Consider the following 22778-nt stretch of genomic DNA (forward strand, 5'->3'; position numbering starts at 1 on the left):
GGATGAAAACGTAACGCCTGTTCGTTTTCATCCGATCCTATCTGATCCGATGCTCCAGATGTACAGAAAATAGGGTTTCCATCCATCAGCGGACATGTCACTGCTGACATCTGCTGCTCCATAGGAGTGAATGGAGCATCCAATCAGTTCTGCCTGAAAAACTGACCCGATCAGAGCACCCATGTGAAAGGGGCCTTAATCATTTTTATTTTAAAAAAAAAGCAGACACAGCCATCAGATCCAAAGGAGGTACAGACCAACATCATGCTATCATGAGACTAATAAATAGACATTGAGTAACAGCAAAATTGTACAATTATTCAGATGTGTAAAAAATGCAAAATGTATTTGTTTCCTTATGAGAAGTGCAGAATGGAATTCAACACTTCAACGCAGTGAAAGGGTTGATTGGATAAGTAAAAAAATTAAGCCAGTAAAAGAGTGCATACAAAACAACTTGTCTTAAAAGGAAGTTGTAGGGATAGAAATATAAGTGGTTGTTTGTTGACTTGTTTTTATTGGTTCCTGCTCCAGGGATGTCATTATCTTGAACAAGCATGTCCATATAGTGTGCCTGACAGACAGAGGTGCAAAACATTTTCTAGCACCTAAGGGGAAAATGCCAAATGGAAAATGTCTCTTTCTGAGACCAATAGAGCTTGTATGTTCACATATGCAGTGGCCAGGCCAGCACATTGTGTGTAAATGAGAGCTGCTCTCTGCCGGTCCTAGGGTTATCCTCTGTTGGTTAATTGAAAACTGAAGAAGATAGAAGGGAGGGGGATGTTTCAGCATGCTTAAAATTGTATGATTTATTAAAAATGAACACAGTGAAACAGGCAGGTTTTCTAAGATTATCATGACCAATATTTGTTCTTCTATCTGGAAACTAAAGCCTATAGCTACGACATATCTACCATTTAATCTTTTTATGAAGGCATTAAGAATATGTTTCTGGTACAATTTTTCCATGCAGTGTTACAAAAAAACAAAAAAAAAGGAATTTTTAAAGGTTTAAAAAATCGGCAAAAAATATAAGAATACTGCCAAGGGAAGAAAACTACTGTTGTTTCTAACGCTACAGTAATTATGGTTGCCTAATCGCTAATAAGAGGTTTTGCATTTATTTAAAACTTTTTTTTTGTTTTGTTTTGTTTTTTTGTAGTATTTTGTGGATGAATAACACAGCTGCAACCATCATTCATAAGCAAAAGAAGAGCAGAACAGAGCTGTTAGCACAGCTGATGCATTTAGGAGTTGATGTCACACTGACAGTGGAGCTTTGCTGATCACACTAGGAGAGCCATGCCCAGTGTAATCTGCAGAACAGTGCTATCATTTTGACAGTCTGGTCCTGCAGAGTGCCAGAGTAGAGATAAGGTAACTTGGGTACAACCAGCATGCCGGGTTTTACCTGTGATTATTGCTAGCGGCTGCTATAGCCACTAGCAATAATCATCCCCCCCCATGCCAGGAAAACACAATGGCCCAGCAAGAGGGATTCCTCTGTCAGCGCTATGCCAGTCATACACAAATAAATTTGCTTCCTGTATGGCTGGCCTAAGGAAGATGCAGAAGAGGCCTCCTTTAACAGAGTTGAAGGGACCCTCTGTGGTAACTATATACATGGTGTATGTGTGTGTGTATATATATATATATATATATATATATGTGTGTGTGTATATATATATATATATATATATATATATATATATATATATATATATATACAGCATATATGTATATAAATGTATGTATATTTATACAGACGTGAACCTGATTTTGAACTTTCCAGCTTGAGTAAATAAACCCCATTGTGTACTTAAAAGTGGTGTATGTCTGTATATATTTTTTCTTGTTTTATTATTCTTAAATGTCACTCTTGCAAAAGGTTACATACTGTATGCCTGCTATTTATTTAGGACCCTGACTAATTTCATCCATGGAAATATTAATTCAGGGCTTCATGCCGCTACAGGAAAATGTATTTCTGGTGAATATTACAATCGTTTTAAAAAAAGTTTTTTTTATTTTTTTATTAGGGATCTACAATTCCAATAAACCAAGCACGTCCAAATCGAAATTTAACATTTACTAAAAAGGAGCCACTAGGGTGAGTATTTAAACCTGCACTAATGATATGTACACATCTCTAAAGGAAACCTGTGGGAGAAGTAATATAGGAGCTGTCACTGCTGTTCTAGGAACATGTTCCACGGCTGTCATTTACTAAAGCCCCATACACACTATCAGATTTTTTGCTGATTTTTTCCTTCAGATTTACCAAAACCATGTAATATGAGGTCAAACCTTAGGAGTTTCAATTTTTATGCAATCGGGTAGGCCCTTGAACTACATGGTTTTGGTAAATCTGAAGACAAAAATAAGCAGAAAATCTGGTATGGGGCTTTACTTCTTACTGAGTCACTGACCTGGAAAAAGCAAAACAGCTAGTGAAGTGTTGGGATGTGAAAAATACTTCTGGTTCGATGACGTGCAAGGTAGTGAATGAATGACAGGGGAAGCCAGTCTTGAAATTTGTACCTTCAAATACAAGTCAGTAATTACATTTTCCATATTTCTATTTCCATATATGGCTTTTAAACACTAGTTTGAGAAGCATTTGGCAAGCTTGCTTGATGTCCTTTAACCACTTCCATACCAGGCACTTTCCCCCCTTCCTGACCAGGACAATTTTTAGCTTTCAGCGCTGTCGCATTTTGAATGACAATTGCGTGGTCATGCAACACTGTACCCAAACTACATTTTTATAATTTTCTTCCCACAAATAGAGCTTTCTTTTGGTGGTATTTGATCACCTCTGTGGTTTTTAATTTTTGCGCTATAAATGAAAAAAGACCAACAATTAAAAAACAAACAAACTGATGGGCACTGATAGGCGGTACTGATAGGTGGCACTGGATAGGCAGCACTGAAGAGGAGCTATTGACAGGCATTACTGAGTGGCACTGATTGGCACTTTGATGGGGCACTGACAAACATTGCTGATGAGGCACTAATTGGCACTTTTTTGGGCACTGATTGGCTCTGTTGTGGGCACTGATTGGCTCTTTTCTGGGCACTGACAGGCGTTTATCACAGGGACAGGTTGTCAGGTATTGGGCACTGATTGGCAGCTGATAGGCACTTTTTGATGGGGGCTATGCTGATAATCAGTGTGCTGATTATCAGCACAGACCCCCTTCTGACAGGGAGAGCCGCCGATTGGCTTTCCCTGTCAGCATGAATCAGGGAAAGCCATTTGCCAGCCCTTCCTGGTTCACGCAATGATCAGCTGTGATTGGTCACAGCCGATCACGTGATAAGAAGCCTCTGTCAGAGGCTCCAAAACACGATCAGAGTCCCCCCACAGGCACGCATCGGCTGTGTTATCTTGATCACGTCATATGATGTCCGGTAAGGATATCACAACCACTTTGCCGCTGTCATTCTGCTATATGGCAGGCGGCAAGTGGTTAAGTACCCTTCAGTGGTGCTGGATGTAGCTTTAAAAAAATATCCACTAAGTTTTAGTTATCACAAAGCTTGCTTAAAGATTGTTTAGCGCTACATCCAGCATGCCTGATAATAAAAAGGGCTAGTTTACACTTGCTTCAAAACATGGCTATTGACATGCTTTGATAAAGCTCTCAGAATGTCAGTCAAAGCCCCTGTCACTAAATAAAATGGTTAGCTTACAGTTCTGTTTACACAGGCTTTTGTTTGGTGCTTCAATGAGGCTTCGCTGAGGCTTTGTTGGGGCTTTAGTGGGGCTTTGATGAGGCTTTGGTGAGGATTTGTACGGCTTCGGTGAGGCTTTGTGAGGCTTTGATGAGGCTTCAGTGGAGCGTCGATGAGACTTTGGTGAGGCTACGGTGGGGCTTCAGTGGGGCTTCAAGCGAGCTTTGCAATAGAGTTCTATGGAGGCTTTGAAGACGCTTTGAAGCACCACTGAAGCTACATGGGGTATAATTTTTGAAGTGAAGCCGAAGCAAAGCGAAAGCAAGGTGCAAACAGGACAGTAAGCTAACCATTTTATTTAGTGACAGTCTTTGACGCGTTCAGAGAATTTTAACAAAGAGTGTCCGAAGCCTTGTTTTGAAGCAAGTGTAAACTAGCCCTTAATGTGTGTTGAAGCCGAAGCAAGTGTAAATGAGCCCTTATTAAAAATTAAGGGATGAAGAAATCTGATCAAAGCTTAGAACAGAGCTGAACACTGACACGGTAAATGATTAATGTTATAGGTAACCTGCTCATTGTAATCCTGTTCCATGCTGATCCAGCAAGAGGATCATTCTGACATCACCCTATGAACATATGTTATTTCTAAACATTAACCAATTTAAAACGAATCAACGCTATTTCCATCTTTCTGAAAGATGGTTTTCAGCTCTGGTTTGGTTCAACATCTAATCTAGATGAGTTATGTTCTTTCCACAGTGTCTGTGCCATTGTTATTCCTTGGAACTATCCCTTAATGATGCTCGCATGGAAGAGTGCAGCATGTCTGGCTGCAGGGAATACACTTGTTTTGAAGCCTGCACAGGTACATTTTTTTTTTTTATAAAAATTCTCCAAATACACATGACCATTGGCATCCCAACAGCTGGATGAGGATATTTTTTAGGCAGCTACATCCTACATCACTAGGTTGCAGTTTCTGCCTACTGATTGCTAAAATAAACACTGTGACATATGTTCGCTTTGTCGCTTTCTGTAAATATCACACTATGTAGCCAAGTGTTTATGGACATCTGACCATCACACATACATGACCTTTAATAGCCCACGTTGTTCTGGGAAGGTTTTCTATGAAATTTTGGGGTGCATATCAGACTTTTCATACTCTCACTTTGTTTGCGATATCCTATCAGATTTTTTCAAGTTGTGATAACAATGCAATATAAATGCATTTGGGGTTGTAGACACCCCTTATTAACCAAATGTGGGGTAGTGGGGATTTGGCTGACAGAGGCAGATTTTTCCAGACAATCCCTGTTGTTTGTCTTGATTTAGTCCAGAGCTATAAAGAGATTACTGCAATAGATTACATGTGTTTGCACATATTGTTAAGGAAAATACAATTCAGTGCACAGATGACGTGGACATAATTGGGGAGATTCCAAATTATCTACATTCTGATCTGATCTAACGTCCCTTTAAAGACAGTACAATATAGTTTTCACGCATTTCAGCATAATCTATTTTTTGTGGTTATGTCCTTGTGACATTTATATTAACGTTTTTTTTAGGTTACTCCTCTTACAGCTTTAAAATTTGCTGAGTTGTCTGTAAAAGCAGGTGTACCCAAAGGAGTCATCAATATCCTGCCAGGGTCAGGTAATATTTTAAAATTTCAATTTATAACCCTGTTATTTTCCGTTTTATTTTATTTTTTTTTATAAAATGATTTCAAATTCAAGAAAGAGCCCTGAGATGTCATGTTACTCGAAAAAAAAAATATTAGACATTCGATATTCGATATTATGCGAAAAAGTGTTTTCAAGTTCAACAGGTCCTACTCCAATGAACCATGACTATTTTGAAAAATCAATCTTTATGAATTTTTTATAGCCTAGCGTTTTTTTAAAAGTGACATATAAACAGAAATGGCACTCCCTATTTGTTCACTTGGTACATACGTATTGTGACATATTGTTTCTTCACTGATCACAAGGCTTTTTTTTTTAGACTGTTTTACACATTTAGTGTATACACTTTTTGGGAGCTTAAATTAGATCTAAACTCTTAATAGATCACATTTGGTTTAATAAAATATTTTGTGTCATAATGAACTTATACGTTTTTATCGAAAAATACTGTTTTGACCTTTTTTTGTATCTCATGTTCATGGCAGGATTTCTGACAGTTGACAGTTTAAAAAGATGAAAACAGCTCATGAAATTAAATGTACATGTTAAAGTTTGCTATTGGTGTACCTAGTCCAGCTATTGCGAAAACCTATTTAAATAGCGGCATGGAATAAATAACGAAGCTGCTTAGCTAAGGCAGTGTTTCTCAACTCCAGTCCTCAAAACACCCCAACAGGTCAGGTTTTTAGGATTTCCATTATTTTGCACAGGTGATTTAATCAGTTTCACTGCCTTAGTAACTACCACAGCTGGTTCATCTGAGGGAAATTCTGAAAACATGACCTGTTGGGGTGCCTTGAGGACTGGAGTTGAGAAACACTGCCTTAGTAACTACCACAGCTGGTTCATCTGAGGGAAATTCTAAAAACATGACCTGTTGGGGTGCCTTGAGGACTGGAGTTGAGAAACACTGAGCTAAGGACATACCTCTGTATTTAATATTCAAAATGCATGTACTGCTTTTTGATTTTACATAATTTTAATGAATTAGCCACTCTTTGACTAAGAGATTCATTTATTTTTCTTATTATAGGTGGTTTGGTAGGACAGCGATTGTCTGAGCACCCAGATATTCGCAAACTTGGCTTTACTGGATCTACACCAATTGGCAAACAGATCATGAAAAGGTATTTTTGTGAATGTTTTTTTTCATACAAACAACTTGTAATAAAGGCTTAATCTTTATTACCTATTATTAGCTTGTGAACAGGTTCCTTTACCTAATCTTTCATATATACAGTATGAGCATAGTGCGATAAATCAAAAAAGTCTAAAGTAATAATATATAAAAGGAATATACTTAGCTTGGTTTAAAGATATATTACAGATGATAAAATGCATAATTACAGCATCATTCTAGTACAGGGGAGCCCGTAGTTTCATCTGTAATTCCTGGAAGGGGAGGCTCTTTTTTCCCAGGCGCTTTGAAAAAGCCTTGGGTGAATGCAACAAGTCTTTGTCTTCCACTCATACATATACTATTCTAATTGTGGGGCCTCCTCATCTCTTGCTAGAAATGAGTTAAAACCAGTTTCGTCAAATAACAGTGTCAGGAGACAAGGAATGTAAGCATATAGTAAGCTCAGAGGTCAGAGCTAACAGGAGTAACCCAACCATACTGTAAATAAAAACTACTACTAAGTGTCTTGTATATCAGTGATTATTAAAAACCTTTATTACACAACTTATATGTTATATATTTGTGTATTCATGTACAGTTACTTTTGTATCCATACAGTTGTGCTGTCAGCAATCTAAAAAAGGTTTCACTGGAACTTGGTGGGAAATCTCCTCTAATCATTTTTAATGACTGTGATCTCGACAAGGCTGTAAGAATGGTGAGAAGATTTACTAATAAAACCTTATGTTCCTGTTCCAGATAATTAGCTGAGAAATTTGCAAAACATAGAAGAGTTGTTTCACTCTCTCCCAGGGGATTTATGTGATACCACCATATACTTATTTGTTTGGGATGATGGTAGCTTGGATCTGGATCCACCATATTGGATAGACAGTCAGGCTTCCATTTTGTGGCTTTTTTTTGTGACTCAAGTGACCATTTGTACATTATGGTTCATGGCATATTCCATCTCCTATCTAATATCCCCTGTTCAATAACGTTATGATGATCAGCCCACAGGTGGCCTCTATGTGTTTTGGCTGTATTGAGCTGTTTTGCCCCTGAGCTTTTCTGTATGTTTTTCTTTATTGTAAACCATTTGTTGTCTAATCACTGATTGGCTAATATGTATTCACGTGACCCTCTTGCAAGGTAGCTTATCAGTGCCTCTACTACAAACAGAGCCAACTCTCGGCTGAGAGCTGGCAATGTCAGTGAGCTAGTGGTCAGTCAGATCCTGGGAGACCTATAAATATCTGAAAGGAAGTTGGATCACCATTTTTTATGGCTGCAGCAATGGGTACTAACAGACTTGGAGTCCATTTTTGAGAGAAACATATGTATTGGAAACCTGTGAATATCAAAATATGAAAACTCCATTCTGACTTTTATTTAAAGGTAGATCAACCTGATTTAGTACCTAGTGAATTGCTGGGCTAGAACATCCATGCAGGAAAGGGGCTTTTCTCTTTCATTAATTTGTATTGAGATCTTCACAAAAGAGAAGTTAACATGGGTTTTGAAACATTTAACTGTTGAACTGTGATCAGGAATACAGGAATACAGTGGTCGTTTAAAATTGGTGAGTTCTTTACGTTTTGTCATTCGGAGTAGAGGAAAAAAGTTAGGAGGATAATGGTGGAAAAATGTATTTGGACTTGCATTATAGTTGCACGTTTATCATTGTCATGATCTAGCTGATTTTTGCCTTAACTATCATCAGATCTAGCAAGGTGGTTTTCCGTAATTATGGCTGTTAAGATTTAATATGAGAGTAGTATTTAGGAGTTTCACTCATATTCTGGATCAACTTATTTAAAAAAAGCTTCAGTTTTTTTTATAGGTGTAATGATTTGTGTGACTGAATTTATTAAATTGTAAGTTTCAACCCAGAACCTTCATATTCAAGGATATGGCAACTATTTATATGGTACATATGTTCCCCACGTGCAGGACATGGGCTTATCTTACTTCCATGGCTGCAGCTTATAAGGTCAGTGACTTGCTAGTTAGTGGAGTTAGGGTCAGCAGGGCAATTCCAGAGCCTGTCCCTTTAAGAACCAAACAAGCAAGAACACCTACCATACTTCTCTTCTCACTGGGTCCCTTTAGGCAGCTGAATATTTATATGAAAAAAAATTAAAAACTTAATTTTGTTTTTCATTTCCTTTAAAATGAAAACATTTCAAATGAGGTGAAGGATAGCCAGAACTTTACTATATGTATCATATGATGTATTTTTTTGTGTGATATATACTATATATATATATCCAACTACTTTTAGCTGAACTCCTTGCATTGCAACTCTGCGTTACTCAGTGGTAAATGTGGTATACACTATATACAATCACCCGACACTAGTTCGCTTCCACAATCCATGACTTAACACTTTAAAAAAAAAAACTTTTTAAACATTTTTTAAGGAGCCTTTTAATGTTAAATTTGTTTTTACGGTGGACCTCCACTTTAACCAGACATTTTTAAACTTGCAGCTCAATTGCTTGCTATCTGGGTAATGCCTCCAATGGGTATACCAGTCCTGTTGACAACCATCTAAAATGGGAATGCCATTTCATATCCCGTTGTGTCTCTGGGACAGGAAGTGAAATGAAAGCTCCACACTGGAATGCACAAGGCAAAGCCTAAACCGAGAGGTGTTTTCTCCTGCATGACCTAATCTAAAACTAAAATACAGATTCAAGCTGTATATATACTTTAAATCACCATGATTCCTCCTCCACAATTGACCTGCCAAGTACAGAAAACACACTCACCTTCATAATGCCTTCCAATGCTTGTTTATTCCCAGCAAGGGTCACATATCATCAGCATTGGGAGTGTCCGGCCAATCGCAAAACCGGCTTGCAGCCACACCTCTGCAATTTGTGGACACGCCCACTCGGTCAAAGCCATTCAGCCCTTGATTGGATCGGTCAGGCACCTGCTGTATTCCATTACTTTACCATTGTCCAGCGTGGGCACCGTCAATGACTGTGGAAGGGTGGAGGAGTCCGGTGACGTCACGGACATTGGCGTCACCAGACTCCTCCACCCTTCCTTCTTTGATGGAACTCCCTGAAGACCCAGAAGCCGGCGGAGAGGTGAGTACCGATCAAAAGAATTTTGATCGATCAAAAAAATTTACGATTAATCGAGGAATTAATCGTTAATTTCTGCAGCCCTAATATATATATATATATATATATATATATATATATACAGTATCTCACAAAAGTGAGTACACCCCTCACATTTTTGTAAATATTTTATTATATCTTTTCATGTGACAACACTGAAGGATTCACACTTTGCTACAATGTAAAGTAGTGAGTGTACAGCTTGTATAACAGTGAACATTTTTTGTCCCCTCAAAATAACCCAACACACAGCTATTAATGTCTAAACCGCTGGCAACAAAAGTGAGTACACCTCTAAGTGAAAATGTCCAAATTGGGCCCAATTGGCATTTGTTACAAGGTCTCGCCAGTAAATGGGGCACAGGTGTGTTAAATTTGGTTTTATCTCTCTTACTCTCTCATACTGGTCACTGGAAGTTCAAAATGGCATCTCATGGCAAAGAACTCTCGGAGGATCTGGAAAAAGAATTGTTGCTCTACATAAAGATGGCCTCGGCTATAAGAAGATTGCCAAGACCCTGAAACTGAGCTGCAGCACGGTGGCCAAGACCATACAGCGGTTTAACAGGACAGGTTCCACTCAGAACAGGCCTCGCCATGGTCGACCAAAGGAGTCGAGTACACATGCTCAGCGTCATAGCCAGAGGTTGCCTTTGGGAACTAGACGTATAAGTGCTGCCAGCATTGTTTCAGAGGTTAAAGGGGTGGGGGGGGGGCAGCCTGTCAGTGCTCAGACCATACACTGCACACTGCATCAAATTGGTCTGCATGGCTGTCATCCCAGAAGGTAGCCTCTTGTAAAGATGCTGCACAAGAAAGCCCGCAGTTTGCTGAGGACAAGCAGACTAAGGACATGGATTACTGGAACCATGTCCTTTGGTCTGATGAGACCAAGATAAACTTATTTGGTTCAGATGGTGTCAAGTGTGTGTGGCGGCAACCAGGTCAGGAGTACAAAGACAAGTGTGTCTTGCCTACAGTCAAGCATGGTGGTGGGAGTGTCATGGTCTAGGGCTGCATGAGTGCTGCCGGCACAGGGGATCTACAGTTCATTGAGGGAACTATGAATGCCAACATGTACTGTGACATACTGAAGCAGAGCATGATCTCAGGGCAGTATTCCAACACGATAATGACCACAAACACACCTCCAAGATGACCTGTCAGGAAAGGGTCTGTCCACTGGTAAGATCCATCATTTGGCGTGCAGTATTGAGGTCCACCAGCAGGTATTTCCTGGCAGTTTGTAACTGTCAGGAGAGACTTTCCCTGCTGGTGTTATGTCATCATTGGGCCGCTGTACTGGCGTCCACCAGCGGATGGATCCTGGTAGTGTGCAGCAGTCAGCACCTCTTGCAATCAGGTGTCACTTGAGACCAATTACAGGCATATAAATACCCGGCAAACACTTACATGCTTGCCTTGGTATTCTCCTTGCGCCCTGACCTGCTGCTGTGTGATCTGATCCTGATTCTGAACCTGTTCCTGTGCCCTGAACCTGTGACCCGTGTTTCTGATCCTGTTTCCCTGTCCTGGTCCCCATCCTGTCCCACCTGTTACCGTCATCCCTGCCCTGCAGAATGATCTGTCCATCCTCTCCCCTTCCTGTGTTCCTTACCCAGGGGTCAAGTCCTGGGGAAAAAAGTGTGGGAACTCCCACCCAAGATCCACTCCCCCACCAAAAAATAAATAAAGGTACGCTCATATGCATATATATTTCACAGAAAATACAGTACATTTATTGTAAAGTGCCAGTTTACAAAAACAAAATAAGTTAACTTGTCAAACAGAATAATCAACACAATGGGTGATGATCTTTCCCTCGCAGGGAATTTCTAACACAAATACACCCTGTTCCAAATTTAAATACAGCAAATTAGAAAATATCCCACAAACTGGAATAACGCTGCCCTTGCCGTGCAAGATTATCGGTAACGGATCAAAAAACTCACGAATCGGATCATTCCTTGGATCAGAGTCACAGATCGGATCATTTTTTGGATCAGCAAATAATAACTGAATTTGCAAAAACCTGTGAAAATGTCACCACCATATAGTCCCCACTGCAATATACATCTCCCCCACTGTAATATCCACGTCATCTCCCCCAATAATATTTTGGCTGAGCATGGATGGGTATGGCTGGGTATTAGCAGAATATGTATTGGCAGGGTAAGTATTGACAGGGTATTGCAGAATATTGGCAGGATAAGTATTGGCAGGGTATTGCAGAGTATTGGCAGGGTATGGCAGATTATTGCTGGGTATTGCAGATTATTGGCAGGGCATTGCTGGGTATTGCAGGGTAAGTATTGCAGAGTCTTGGCAGGTTAAGTATTGCAGAGTAAGTATCGGCAGGGTATGTATTGCAGAGTATTGGCAGGGTATTGCAGAGTATCAGCAGGGTATGTATTGCAGAGTATTGGCAGGGTATGTATTGCAGAGTATTGGCAGGGTAAGTATTGCAGAGTAAGTATCGGCAGGGTATGTAATGCAGAGTATTGGCAGGGTATTGCAGAGTATTGGCAGGGTATTGCAGAGTATTGGCAGGGTATTGCCGAGTATTGGTGGAGTAATGCAGAGTATTGGTGGGGTAATGCAGAGTATTGGTGGGGTAATGCAGAGTATTGGTGGGGTAATGCAGAGTATTGGGTAATGCAGAGTATTGGGTAATGCAGAATATTGGGTAATGCAGAGTATTGGGTAATGCAGAGTATTGGTGGAGTAATGCAGAGTATTGGTGGGGTAATGCAGAGTATTGGTGGGGTAATGCAGAGTATTGGTGGGGTAATGCAGAGTATTGGTGGAGTAATGCAGAGTATTGGTGGGGTATTGCAGAGTATTGAGTAATGCAGAGTATTGGTGGAGTAATGCAGAGTATTGAGTATTGCAGAGTATTGGTGGGGTAATGCAGAGTATTGGTGGGGTAATGCAGAGTATTGGTGGAGTAATGCAGAGTATTGGTGGAGTAATGCAGAGTATTGGTGGAGTAATGCAGAGTATTGGTGGAGTAATGCAGAGTATTGGTGGGGTATTGCAGAGTATTGAGTAATGCAGAGTATTGGTGGAGTAATGCAGAGTATTGAGTATTGCAGAGTACTGGTGGAGTAATGCAGAGTACTGAGTATTGCAGAGTACTGGTGGAGTAATGCAGAGTATTGGGTAATGCAGAGTATTGGTGGGGTAATGCAGAGTATTGGTGGAGTAATGCTGTCACGATCTGGAGTCAGGCTCAGAGACCAGTAGCTATAGCAGCAGAGCAGATATTCACACAGGTCACCCTGGCTGATGGCACGGGTTCACCTGAGGTGCGGGGTCTAAGCACTAACCGGTATTCACCAGAGCTCCCAAAGGTGGAGATGGGCTTGGCTGCGTGTTAGTGCCAGGTCGCGGTCCTCAGGATAGCCCCACCAGGAGGTGAGCAAGCCGGGGGTCTGGTAGCAGATATAGCAGGTAGAGATCAAGCAGAAGCGTAGTTGAGAAACAAGCCAAAAGTCGGTAACCAATAGTTGCAGGTTGGGATTCAGCAGAAGCGTAGTCCAGGAGCAAGCCAAATGTCGGTAACGAAAGGTAGCGAGGATACGGTCGGCAGCAGGAGAGATAGAAGCAAGATATTGGCTGGTAAAGGCACAATATTCTGGCAAGGAGGAAGTGCAGAGACATGGCTTATATCAGGAAGTTCATGGGAGGAGCAAAGGGTTCAAGGTTCAAGGCAAACAAGATTCAAGACAAGATCACTAAAGGAATTGTCCAAGGAGCTGTCCAAGGAGCTGTCCAAGGAGTTGTCCAGCATTCCAGGTGGCTCAGCAAGCAGAGTCACTGCCAGACACACCAGAGGTCCCAGGTTCAAGCCCAGGTCCTAACAGTACTCCCCTCCTCCCAGGACGTCTTAGGGCCAGGTTTCTGAGGAAACCTCTGGTGGAATTCCCTTGTTAATCTAGGGGCATGAACATTCTCCTCAGGCTCCCAAGAATTTTCTTCTGGCCCATATCCTTCCCATTGAACCAAATATTGCAATTTGTTCCTAGAGATCCTGGAGTCAAGAATTTTTCCCACCACAAATTCTTCTTCACCCTGTACCTCGACAGGTGGGGGAGGAGGATGAATTCTTCCAGAAAAAGTATTTTCATGAAATGGTTTGAGTAGTGATATATGAAACACAGGGTGAATCTTCATATTGTCAGGAAGTTTTAGGCGAAAAGTGATCGGGTTGATTTGAGCAGAAATCTCAAAAGGTCCCATAAACTTTTGACCCAACTTAGCACATGGAACTTGAACTTTTAAATTTTTGGTAGATAACCAAACTTTCTCACCTACTTGAAAAGTGGGAATAGACCTACGATGTCTGTCAGCAGCCTTCTTGTAATATTCCTGCGCCTCCTTCAATGTATCAGTCAATTTCTCCTGGATCTCATGTAATGAAGTTAGTCTGTTGGTAACAGCAGGAATTGAAGTTGAGATGGGGAGATCAGGAATAAAAACTGGATGATACCCCGTGTTTAAGAAAAATGGGCTTTGGGATGTGGAACTATGTTTAGAGTTATTATAAGCAAACTCTGCCGTAGGAAGGTAGTCCACCCAGTCATCCTGAAGATAACTCACGAAGCATCGAAGGTATTGCTCCAGAGTTTGATTGGTCCTCTCGGTCTGACCATTAGACTGCGGATGAAAAGCCGAGGACAGATTAACTGTTACACCCAAAGCTGAGCAAAAGTCCATAGAACCACAAAGTCCATAGAAATTGACCCCCATGGTCTTGATGGAACAGGTAGTGGTAGAAGTAACCCCAGAGGAGAAGATCGAGGTGTCTTATTGCGAGCACAGGTTAGACATGAAGCCACATAACTCTTAACATCTTTCTTGTACCCAGGCCACCAAAAGGAACGTGATAAGAGTTCTTCTGTTTTAGAAACCCCAAAATGACCAGCAAGCTTAGAGTCATGTACCAACCTGAGGGCTTCTACCCGAACTGATTCAGGTACATAGAGGCAATGCGCTTGAGTCCAAAAACCATTGTTGTACTTGAGGTTAATGTCCTTAGGAGGATTATTAAGAAGTGGGTCATTCTCATACCCCTCCTTGAGAAGATTAAGAAATGTCTTTGAACTCATGGCTCCTAGAAAGTTATTTTGAGGCAGGATAGTACATTCAGAGGTGCTTTCCTGGAGAGGCCCAGACAACATCCGTGATAGGGCATCAGCCTTACCATTCCTTGACCCAGGGCCGTATGAAATAACAAAATTAAACCTGGAAAAGAAAAGGGTCCAACGTGCTTGTCTAGATGACAACCTTTTAGCAGACCTAATAAATTCTAAATTTTTATGATCGGTGAGAACGGTTACAGGGTGCTTAGCTCCTTCCAGCAGATGCCTCCACTCAGAAAATGCTTCCTTAATTGCCAGCAGCTTCTTGTTTCCAATGTCATAATTCATCTCGGCTGAAGACATCAGTCGAGAGAAATAAGCACAAGGATGAAGCTGCATTTTTTCTCCCATTCGCTGAGAAAGGATAGCTCCCACAGCAGAATTAGAAGCATCAACTTCTACGATGAAAGGTAGTTCTGGATCTGGATGTACCAGTATTGGTGCAGAAGTGAAGAGAGTTTTCAGTTTACTAAAGGCAGCCTGTGCCTCAGGTGACCACAAAAAGGGCACCCCTTTCTTTGTCAACTGTGTGATTGGAGCAATTACCCTAGAGAAATTCCTTATAAATCTTCTGTAAAAGTTGGCAAATCCAACAAATCGCTGTATCTCTTTAACATTCTTAGGAGCGGGCCAATCCACCACAGCTTTGATCTTATCGGGATCCATGCTTACCCCTTCAGAACAGATTATGTATCCCAAGAACTGGATCTGAGTTTGTTCAAACTCGCATTTCTCTAATTTTATGTAAAGTTGATTTCGCCTTAATCTCTCGAAAACAATACAGACATGCTTGCGGTGTTCTTCCAAAGTATCAGAGAAAATGATAATGTCATCCAAATATGCTATTACAAACTGATCAAGCAAATCTCGAAAAGCATCATTAATAAAATGTTGAAAAGTTGCAGGAGCATTGCAAAGCCCAAAGGGCATGACCAAAGACTCAAAATGTCCATATCTGGTTCTGAAAGCAGTTTTCCATTCATCACCGGAACGAATGCGGACAAGGTTGTATGCCCCCCGTAAATCTAATTTGGTAAAGAGCTTGGCAGAGCGGAGTCTCTCAAGCATTTCTGGAATCAGTGGGAGTGGATAGCGATTCTTAATTGTGATCTTATTTAAATCTCTGTAGTCAATACACGGACGCAGGGTGGAGTCCTTTTTCGTCACGAAGAATAAGGCTGAGCCAGCAGGAGAGGTTGAGTGTCTGATAAAACCCTTCTCAAGATTCTCATTAATCCACTCCCTGAGCACTTTCAGTTCAGGTTCTGATAAAGAATAAAGGCGACCAAATGGTATTTCTGCCCCTGGAAGCAATTCAATGGGACAATCATAAGAGCGATGAGGAGGCAGCTGATCTGCGTTCTTTTTATCACAAACGTCCCGAAACTCAAGATATTGTGGAGGTAGCTTGTCATATGACTGGATAGTTGCCAAAACTGCTTGTAAATCTTGGGTTGGTGGAGGGCTTATTTGATAAGATTCTTTGCAATGTTTCTTGCAATGGTCAGATGTAAAGCTTAAAGAACGTGTCTCCCAGTTGATGGAGGGATTATGGATAGAGAACCAAGGAATGCCCAGGATAATAGGGAACTTGGGTGATGTAATCAGCTCAAAGCTGATAATCTCCTGATGGTCAGTTTCAATTAGGAGTTTAAGTGGGATTGTCTCGTGGGTAACAGGGCCTGAAGTCAAAGGTGAGCCATCCACAGTTTCCATATCAATTGGGGCAAGTTTATTTCTTATTTGAATGTTATTACTTTGGGCAAATTCGATGTCGATGAAGTTTCCCCCAGCCCCTGAGTCCAGCATAGCAGAGCAAGGTATTTCATTGCTTTCAACAATAAGCTTTATAGGGATGACAAAATGAGTTGATAAAGAATTAACTTTCTTTGCTTCCTGAATCAAAGGAGAGATGGACTGAGAAATTTAGTTTATTTGTTCAGATACTGTAACATCCATTGCTGCAATTGTTCTTTTAAATTTATTGGGACAATTAACTGCGTAATGTCCAGAGTCTCCACAATAAAGACATACGTTTTCTGAACGTCGTCTTTCTTTCTCCTGAGTAGTAATAGATCTTTTAATAGCATCCACCTGCATAGGTTCAGGAGTGTCAGAATCAGGAAAAACTCTTGGACCCTTAGGAGGATACTGAGTAGTAGAAAAACGCATGCCACCCTTACTGCCTAGGATTCCCAGTCTCTCCTTTCTCCTTTCAGTAAGTCTCTGATCAATTCGAATACATAATTTAATAAAAGCTTCAAGGTCATCAGGACTTTCTACTCTGGCAAGCTCATCTTTTACTTGTTCCGAGAGTCCTTGACGGAACTGACTCTTCTGTGCTGCTGGATTCCAATTGGTATCTGAGATCCAACGTCGGAATTCAGTTGTGTACTCTGCAACAGAGCGTCTTCCCTAACGTAAATTGTGCAATTTTGCCTCAGCAGTAGCAGAGCGGTTAGGATCATCGAAAACTTGGTTCATCGCAGTCACAAAAGAATCAAAATTATCCAGGATGACATCATCTTTCTCCACATAAGGGGAGGCCCAGGCTAAGGCTTCCTCAGTTCAGGAGGTTGATAATAAACAGCACCTTTTTCCTGTCAGAAGTGAATGCAGCAGGTTGCATCTGAAAGTATATACGACATTGATTAAGGAATCCTCTATAATGGCGGCGGTCTCCGCTAAACTTGAGTGGTAGGGGCATTCGTGCATTAGTCTCTATGGCAGCAGTATCTCGGGCATGAAAATCCCGCAATTGTTTGTGTAGATTAAGGATTTCCTCTTGTAGACCTTTCACTTCAATTTGTAACTCAGAAAATTTTTCCTGGTAGTCAACACCAAATGCCTGTAACTCAGCGATTTGAACCCTGAGAGGAGCCACGGCAGCTGCTACAACGGCCTCCATGTTTTTGGCTAGAATATTCTGTCACGATCTGGAGTCAGGCTCAGAGACCAGTAGCTATAGCAGCAGAGCAGATATTCACACAGGTCACCCTGGCTGATGGCACGGGTTCACCTGAGGTGCGGGGTCTAAGCACTAACCGGTATTCACCAGAGCTCCCAAAGGTGGAGATGGGCTTGGCTGCGTGTTAGTGCCAGGTCGCGGTCCTCAGGATAGCCCCACCAGGAGGTGAGCAAGCCGGGGGTCTGGTAGCAGATATAGCAGGTAGAGATCAAGCAGAAGCGTAGTTGAGAAACAAGCCAAAAGTCGGTAACCAATAGTTGTAGGTTGGGATTCAGCAGAAGCGTAGTCCAGGAGCAAGCCAAATGTCGGTAACGAAAGGTAGCGAGGATACGGTCGGCAGCAGGAGAGATAGAAGCAAGATATTGGCTGGTAAAAAAAAAAAAAAAAAAAAAAAAGATATTGGCTGGTAAAGGCACAATATTCTGGCAAGGAGGAAGTGCAGAGACATGGCTTATATCAGGAAGTTCATGGGAGGAGCAAAGGGTTCAAGGTTCAAGGCAAACAAGATTCAAGACAAGATCACTAAAGGAATTGTCCAAGGAGCTGTTCAACGTTCCAGGTGGCTCAGCAAGCAGAGTCACTACCAGACACACCAGAGGTCCCAGGTTCAAGCCCAGGTCCTAACAAATGCAGAGTATTGGGTAATGCAGAGTATTGGGTAATGCAGAGTATTGGGTAATGCAGAGTATTGGTGGAGTAATGCAGAGTATTGGGAAATGCAGAGTATTGGTGGGGTAATGCAGAGTATTGGTGGAGTAATGCAGAGTATTGGTGGGGTAATGCAGAGTATTGAGTAATGCAAAGTATTGGTGGAGTAATGCAGAGTATTGGTGGGGTAATGCAGAGTATTGGGTAATGCAGAGTATTGGTGGAGTAATGCAGAGTATTGGTGGAGTAATGCAGAGTATTGGTGGAGTAATGCAGAGTATTGGTGGGGTAATGCAGAGTATTGGTGGAGTAATGCAGAGTATTGGGTAATGCAGAGTATTGGTGGAGTAATGCAGAGTATTGGTGGAGTAATGCAGAGTATTGGTGGGGTAATGCAGAGTATTGGTGGAGTAATGCAGAGTATTGGGTAATGCAGAGTATTGGTGGGGTAATGCAGAGTATTGGTGGAGTAATGCAGAGTATTGGGTAATGCAGAGTATTGGTGGAGTAATGCAGAGTATTGGTGGAGTAATGCAGAGTATTGGGTAATGCAGAGTATTGGTGGGGTAATGCAGAGTATTGGTGGAGTAATGCAGAGTATGGGGTAATGCAGAGTATTGGTGGGGTAATGCAGAGTATTGGGTAATGCAGAGTATTGGTGGGGTAATGCAGAGTATTGGTGGAGTAATGCAGAGTATTGGTGGGGTAATGCAGAGTATTGGTGGAGTAATGCAGAGTATTGGTGGAGTAATGCAGAGTATTGGTGGGGTAATGCAGAGTATTGGTGGAGTAATGCAGAGTATTGGTGGGGTATTGCAGAGTATTGGTGGGGTATTGCAGAGTATTGAGTAATGCAGAGTATTGGGTAATGCAGAGTATTGGTGGAGTAATGCAGAGTATTGGGTAATGCAGAGTATTGGTGGAGTAATGCAGAGTATTGGGTAATGCAGAGTATTGGTGGGGTAATGCAGAGTATTGGGTATTGCAGAGTATTGGTGGAGTAATGCAGAGTATTGGGTAATGCAGAGTATTGGTGGAGTAATGCAGAGTATTGGTGGAGTAATGCAGAGTATTGGGTAATGCAGAGTATTTAGTAATGCAGAGTATTGGTGGGGTAATGCAGAGTATTGGGTAATGCAGAGTATTGGTGGGGTAATGCAGAGTATTGGTGGAGTAATGCAGAGTATGGGGTAATGCAGAGTATTGGTGGGGTAATGCAGAGTATTGGGTAATGCAGAGTATTGGTGGAGTAATGCAGAGTATTGGGTAATGCAGAGTATTGGTGGAGTAATGCAGAGTATTGGGTAATGCAGAGTATTGGTGGAGTAATGCAGAGTATTTAGTAATGCAGAGTATTGGTGGGGTAATGCAGAGTATTGGGTAATGCAGAGTATTGGTGGAGTAATGGAGAGTATTGGGTAATGCAGAGTATTGGGTAATGCAGAGTATTGGTGGAGTAATGCAGAGTATTGGTGGGGTAATGCAGAGTATTGGTGGGGTAATGCAGAGTATTGGTGGAGTAATGCAGAGTATTGGGTATTGCAGAGTTTTGGCGGAGTAATGCAGAGTGCAACTTAATATACTCGTGACTAACCTGGTTTACTTCTCGGGTAAACTGGAAGCAGTGCAGCGGCTGTGGCAACAGGAGGCCTGGACTGTCTGGCACTGGGTAGAGGGGAGGGAGGAGACAGTCCTGATCCCAGCATCATGTGTCCGTCGCTGGCTGCGCTGACTCCAGTGCGTGCCCACGTGTACGGCCGACGTCATGTGACCGGTTGCTAGACGCGGAGCGGCCCTAGCCTAGCAACCAGTCACTCGGGCGGCAGAGGAGCGGCGGCTACGCACTGAATAGCCTCAGTCGGCTAATGGGAACGGCGTTCCCGTTGTGGAAATAGTACGGGAACGCCGTTCCCATGCGTTCCCGCAGGACTCGAGCCCTGTCCTTACCCCATCTGCTGATCTCCCCGTGTATAACCTTGGCCTGGCTTGTGTCTCTGATTCCGGGAACTGCCCTTTGTTTATCTTCTGATCCTCCGTGCATGACCTTGGCCTGGCTATCGTTTATGTTACTGGTATTTCCCATTTTTGGTAGATATTTGTCTGTTGTTATTTGGGGGTCTCTGTTGGTTGGTTTATTGCACTGTGTGGTTGTATTTATATTATTCACTTTCCTTAATAAATCTTCACATTTCACATTTCACTTATACACGTTTGAGTTTGTGACACGACCACTGCCTTTGCTAAAGAACCTGAGGGTAAAGGTGATGGACTGGCCAAGCATGTCTCCAGATCTAAACACTATTGAGCATCTGTGAGGTATCCTCAAACAGAAGGTTGAGGAGCGCAAGGTCTCTAACATCCACCAGCTCCGTGATTCCATCATGGAGGAGTGGAAGAGGACTCCAGTGGCAACCTGTGAAGCTCTGGTGAACTCCATGCCCAAGAGGGTTAAGGCAGTGCTGGAAAATAATGGTGGCCAGGCAAAATATTGACACTTTGGGCCCAACTTGGACATTTTCTCTTAGGAGTATACTCACTTTTGTTGCCAGCACTTTAGACATTAATGGCTGTGTTGAGTTATTTTAAGGGGGCAGCAAATTTACACTGTTATACAAGCTGTACACTCACTACTTTACATTGTAGCAAAGTATAATTTATTTAGTGTTGTCACATGAAAATATATAATAAAATATTTACAAAAATGTGAGGAGTGTACTCACTTTTGTGAGATACTGTATATATAGATATTTATATTATATTAAAAGAGAAGTACGGGAAAATAACAAACGTACTTACTCACCCATGTAGAAGCAGAATCGACCCAATACTGCAGCTGCTCTCTGCCGGCTCTACACTGAGAACCTAGCAATCAAAGACTGCTGATCTCTCAGTAATTGGATCAGCTCTGAGCACAGATCTTTATGCTCTGCCCCTCCAGCGCTCACTGGAGCACTGGACTGTGGAGGGAATGGCTGACTCAGGCTCTTAGTGGGTCACTGAGAGGCAGGCCCAGCTGCCGATCAGGAATCTGAGCAGTTCTCAACATTATTGCTGGGATTCCTGTAGAGCCCTGACTGGCTTTGTGTCATCAGCCAATGGTGGGCTTTAGCTGCTGTCAGCTGATTCTGGGTCACAGGAGTGCAGTGCATTTGTGAGCCATAGGAGAAGTATGGCTAAAAGAGTTTTGGTGTTATTTCTCTTTTAACCACTTGAGATCCGCGCTATAGCCAAATGACGGCTACAGCGCGGATCTCCTTTGCCGGGACTACGTCTATTGACGTCGTCCCGTGCACGAGCGGCCTGCGCGCCCCCTGAGGGGCGCGCGCGGCGCGCTCTGTGATCGGCGAGTCCATGAGACTCGTCTGATCACCGATCCGTGCAAGGGGTCGATCCCGACCCCTTATCACGTGATCAGCTGTCAGCCAATGACAGCTGATCATGTGATATAACGGAGCCGGTAATCGGCTACTATTCCTCAGTCCCGATCATGGCCAGCCCTGCTAGTGCCCACCTGCCCCCTGCCAGGGCCCACCTGCCCCCTGCAGTGCCAAATGTTTTAAAAGTAAGTGCCCCCCGTCAGTGCCACCCAGCAGTGCCCACAGTGCCACCCAGCAGTGCCCACAGTGCCACCCACAGTGCCCACAATCTGCCTCAAAGGTGCTGCACCCCAGTGCCACTTATCCGTGCCCATCAGTGTCATCTACCAGTGCCCAGCAGTGCCGCCCATCAGTGCCCAGCAGTGCCACCTATCAGAGCCACCTATCAGAGCCACCTATCAGTGCCACCTATCAGTGCCCATCAGTCCCATATATCAGTGGTACCTATCAGTGCCCATCCGTGCCACCCATCTGTGCCCATCTTTGCCCATCAGTGCCGCCTTATCTGTGCCCATCGGTGCCACCTTATCTGTGCCTATTAGTGCCGCCTTACCTATGCCTATCAGTGCCCACCAGTGCAGCCTATCAGTGCCCACCAATGCAGCCTATCAGTGCCCACCAATGCAGCCCATCAGTGCCCACCAGTGCAGCCTATCAGTGCCGCCTAATCAGCGCACTTCAATGAAGGAGAAAAATGACCCGTTTGCAAAATTTTATAACAAACTATTAAACATGATTTTTTTTTTTTTTTGCATTTTTTTTGTTTGTTTAGCAAAAAGAAAGCTCTATTTGTGGGAAAAAAATTATAAAAATTTCATTTGGGTACAGTGTTGTATGCCCGCGCAATTGTCATTCAAAGTGCATCAGCGCTGAAAGCTGAAAATTGGTCTGGGACTGTGGGGGGTTTAAGTGCCCAGTAAGCAAGTGGTTAATGAAGTGCTTTAACTCCCATCGGAAGTGTATAGAAAAATCGGAAAACACTGCGCTAAACCGCAAAACTACTAATGAAACA

General features: G+C 42.4%; 1 protein-coding gene across 1 annotated transcript in view; it reads left to right on the plus strand.

Annotated features, from left to right (window-relative positions):
* The window catches only part of ALDH1L2 (aldehyde dehydrogenase 1 family member L2), a 111942-nt gene that overhangs the window by 70654 nt on the left and 18510 nt on the right, over positions 1-22778 (plus strand). The window contains exons 14-18 of the mRNA XM_077472100.1: positions 2043-2113; positions 4441-4546; positions 5253-5340; positions 6406-6499; positions 7111-7210. Of these exons, the coding sequence (XP_077328226.1) occupies positions 2043-2113; positions 4441-4546; positions 5253-5340; positions 6406-6499; positions 7111-7210 (459 nt within the window). The remainder of the gene's footprint in view (positions 1-2042; positions 2114-4440; positions 4547-5252; positions 5341-6405; positions 6500-7110; positions 7211-22778) is intronic.

This window comes from Lithobates pipiens, unplaced genomic scaffold (genome assembly GCF_037356315.1).
Source record: "Lithobates pipiens isolate NorthernLeopardFrog02 unplaced genomic scaffold, aLitPip1_a1.2 Scaffold_8, whole genome shotgun sequence".
Classification (NCBI taxonomy): domain Eukaryota; kingdom Metazoa; phylum Chordata; class Amphibia; order Anura; family Ranidae; genus Lithobates; species Lithobates pipiens.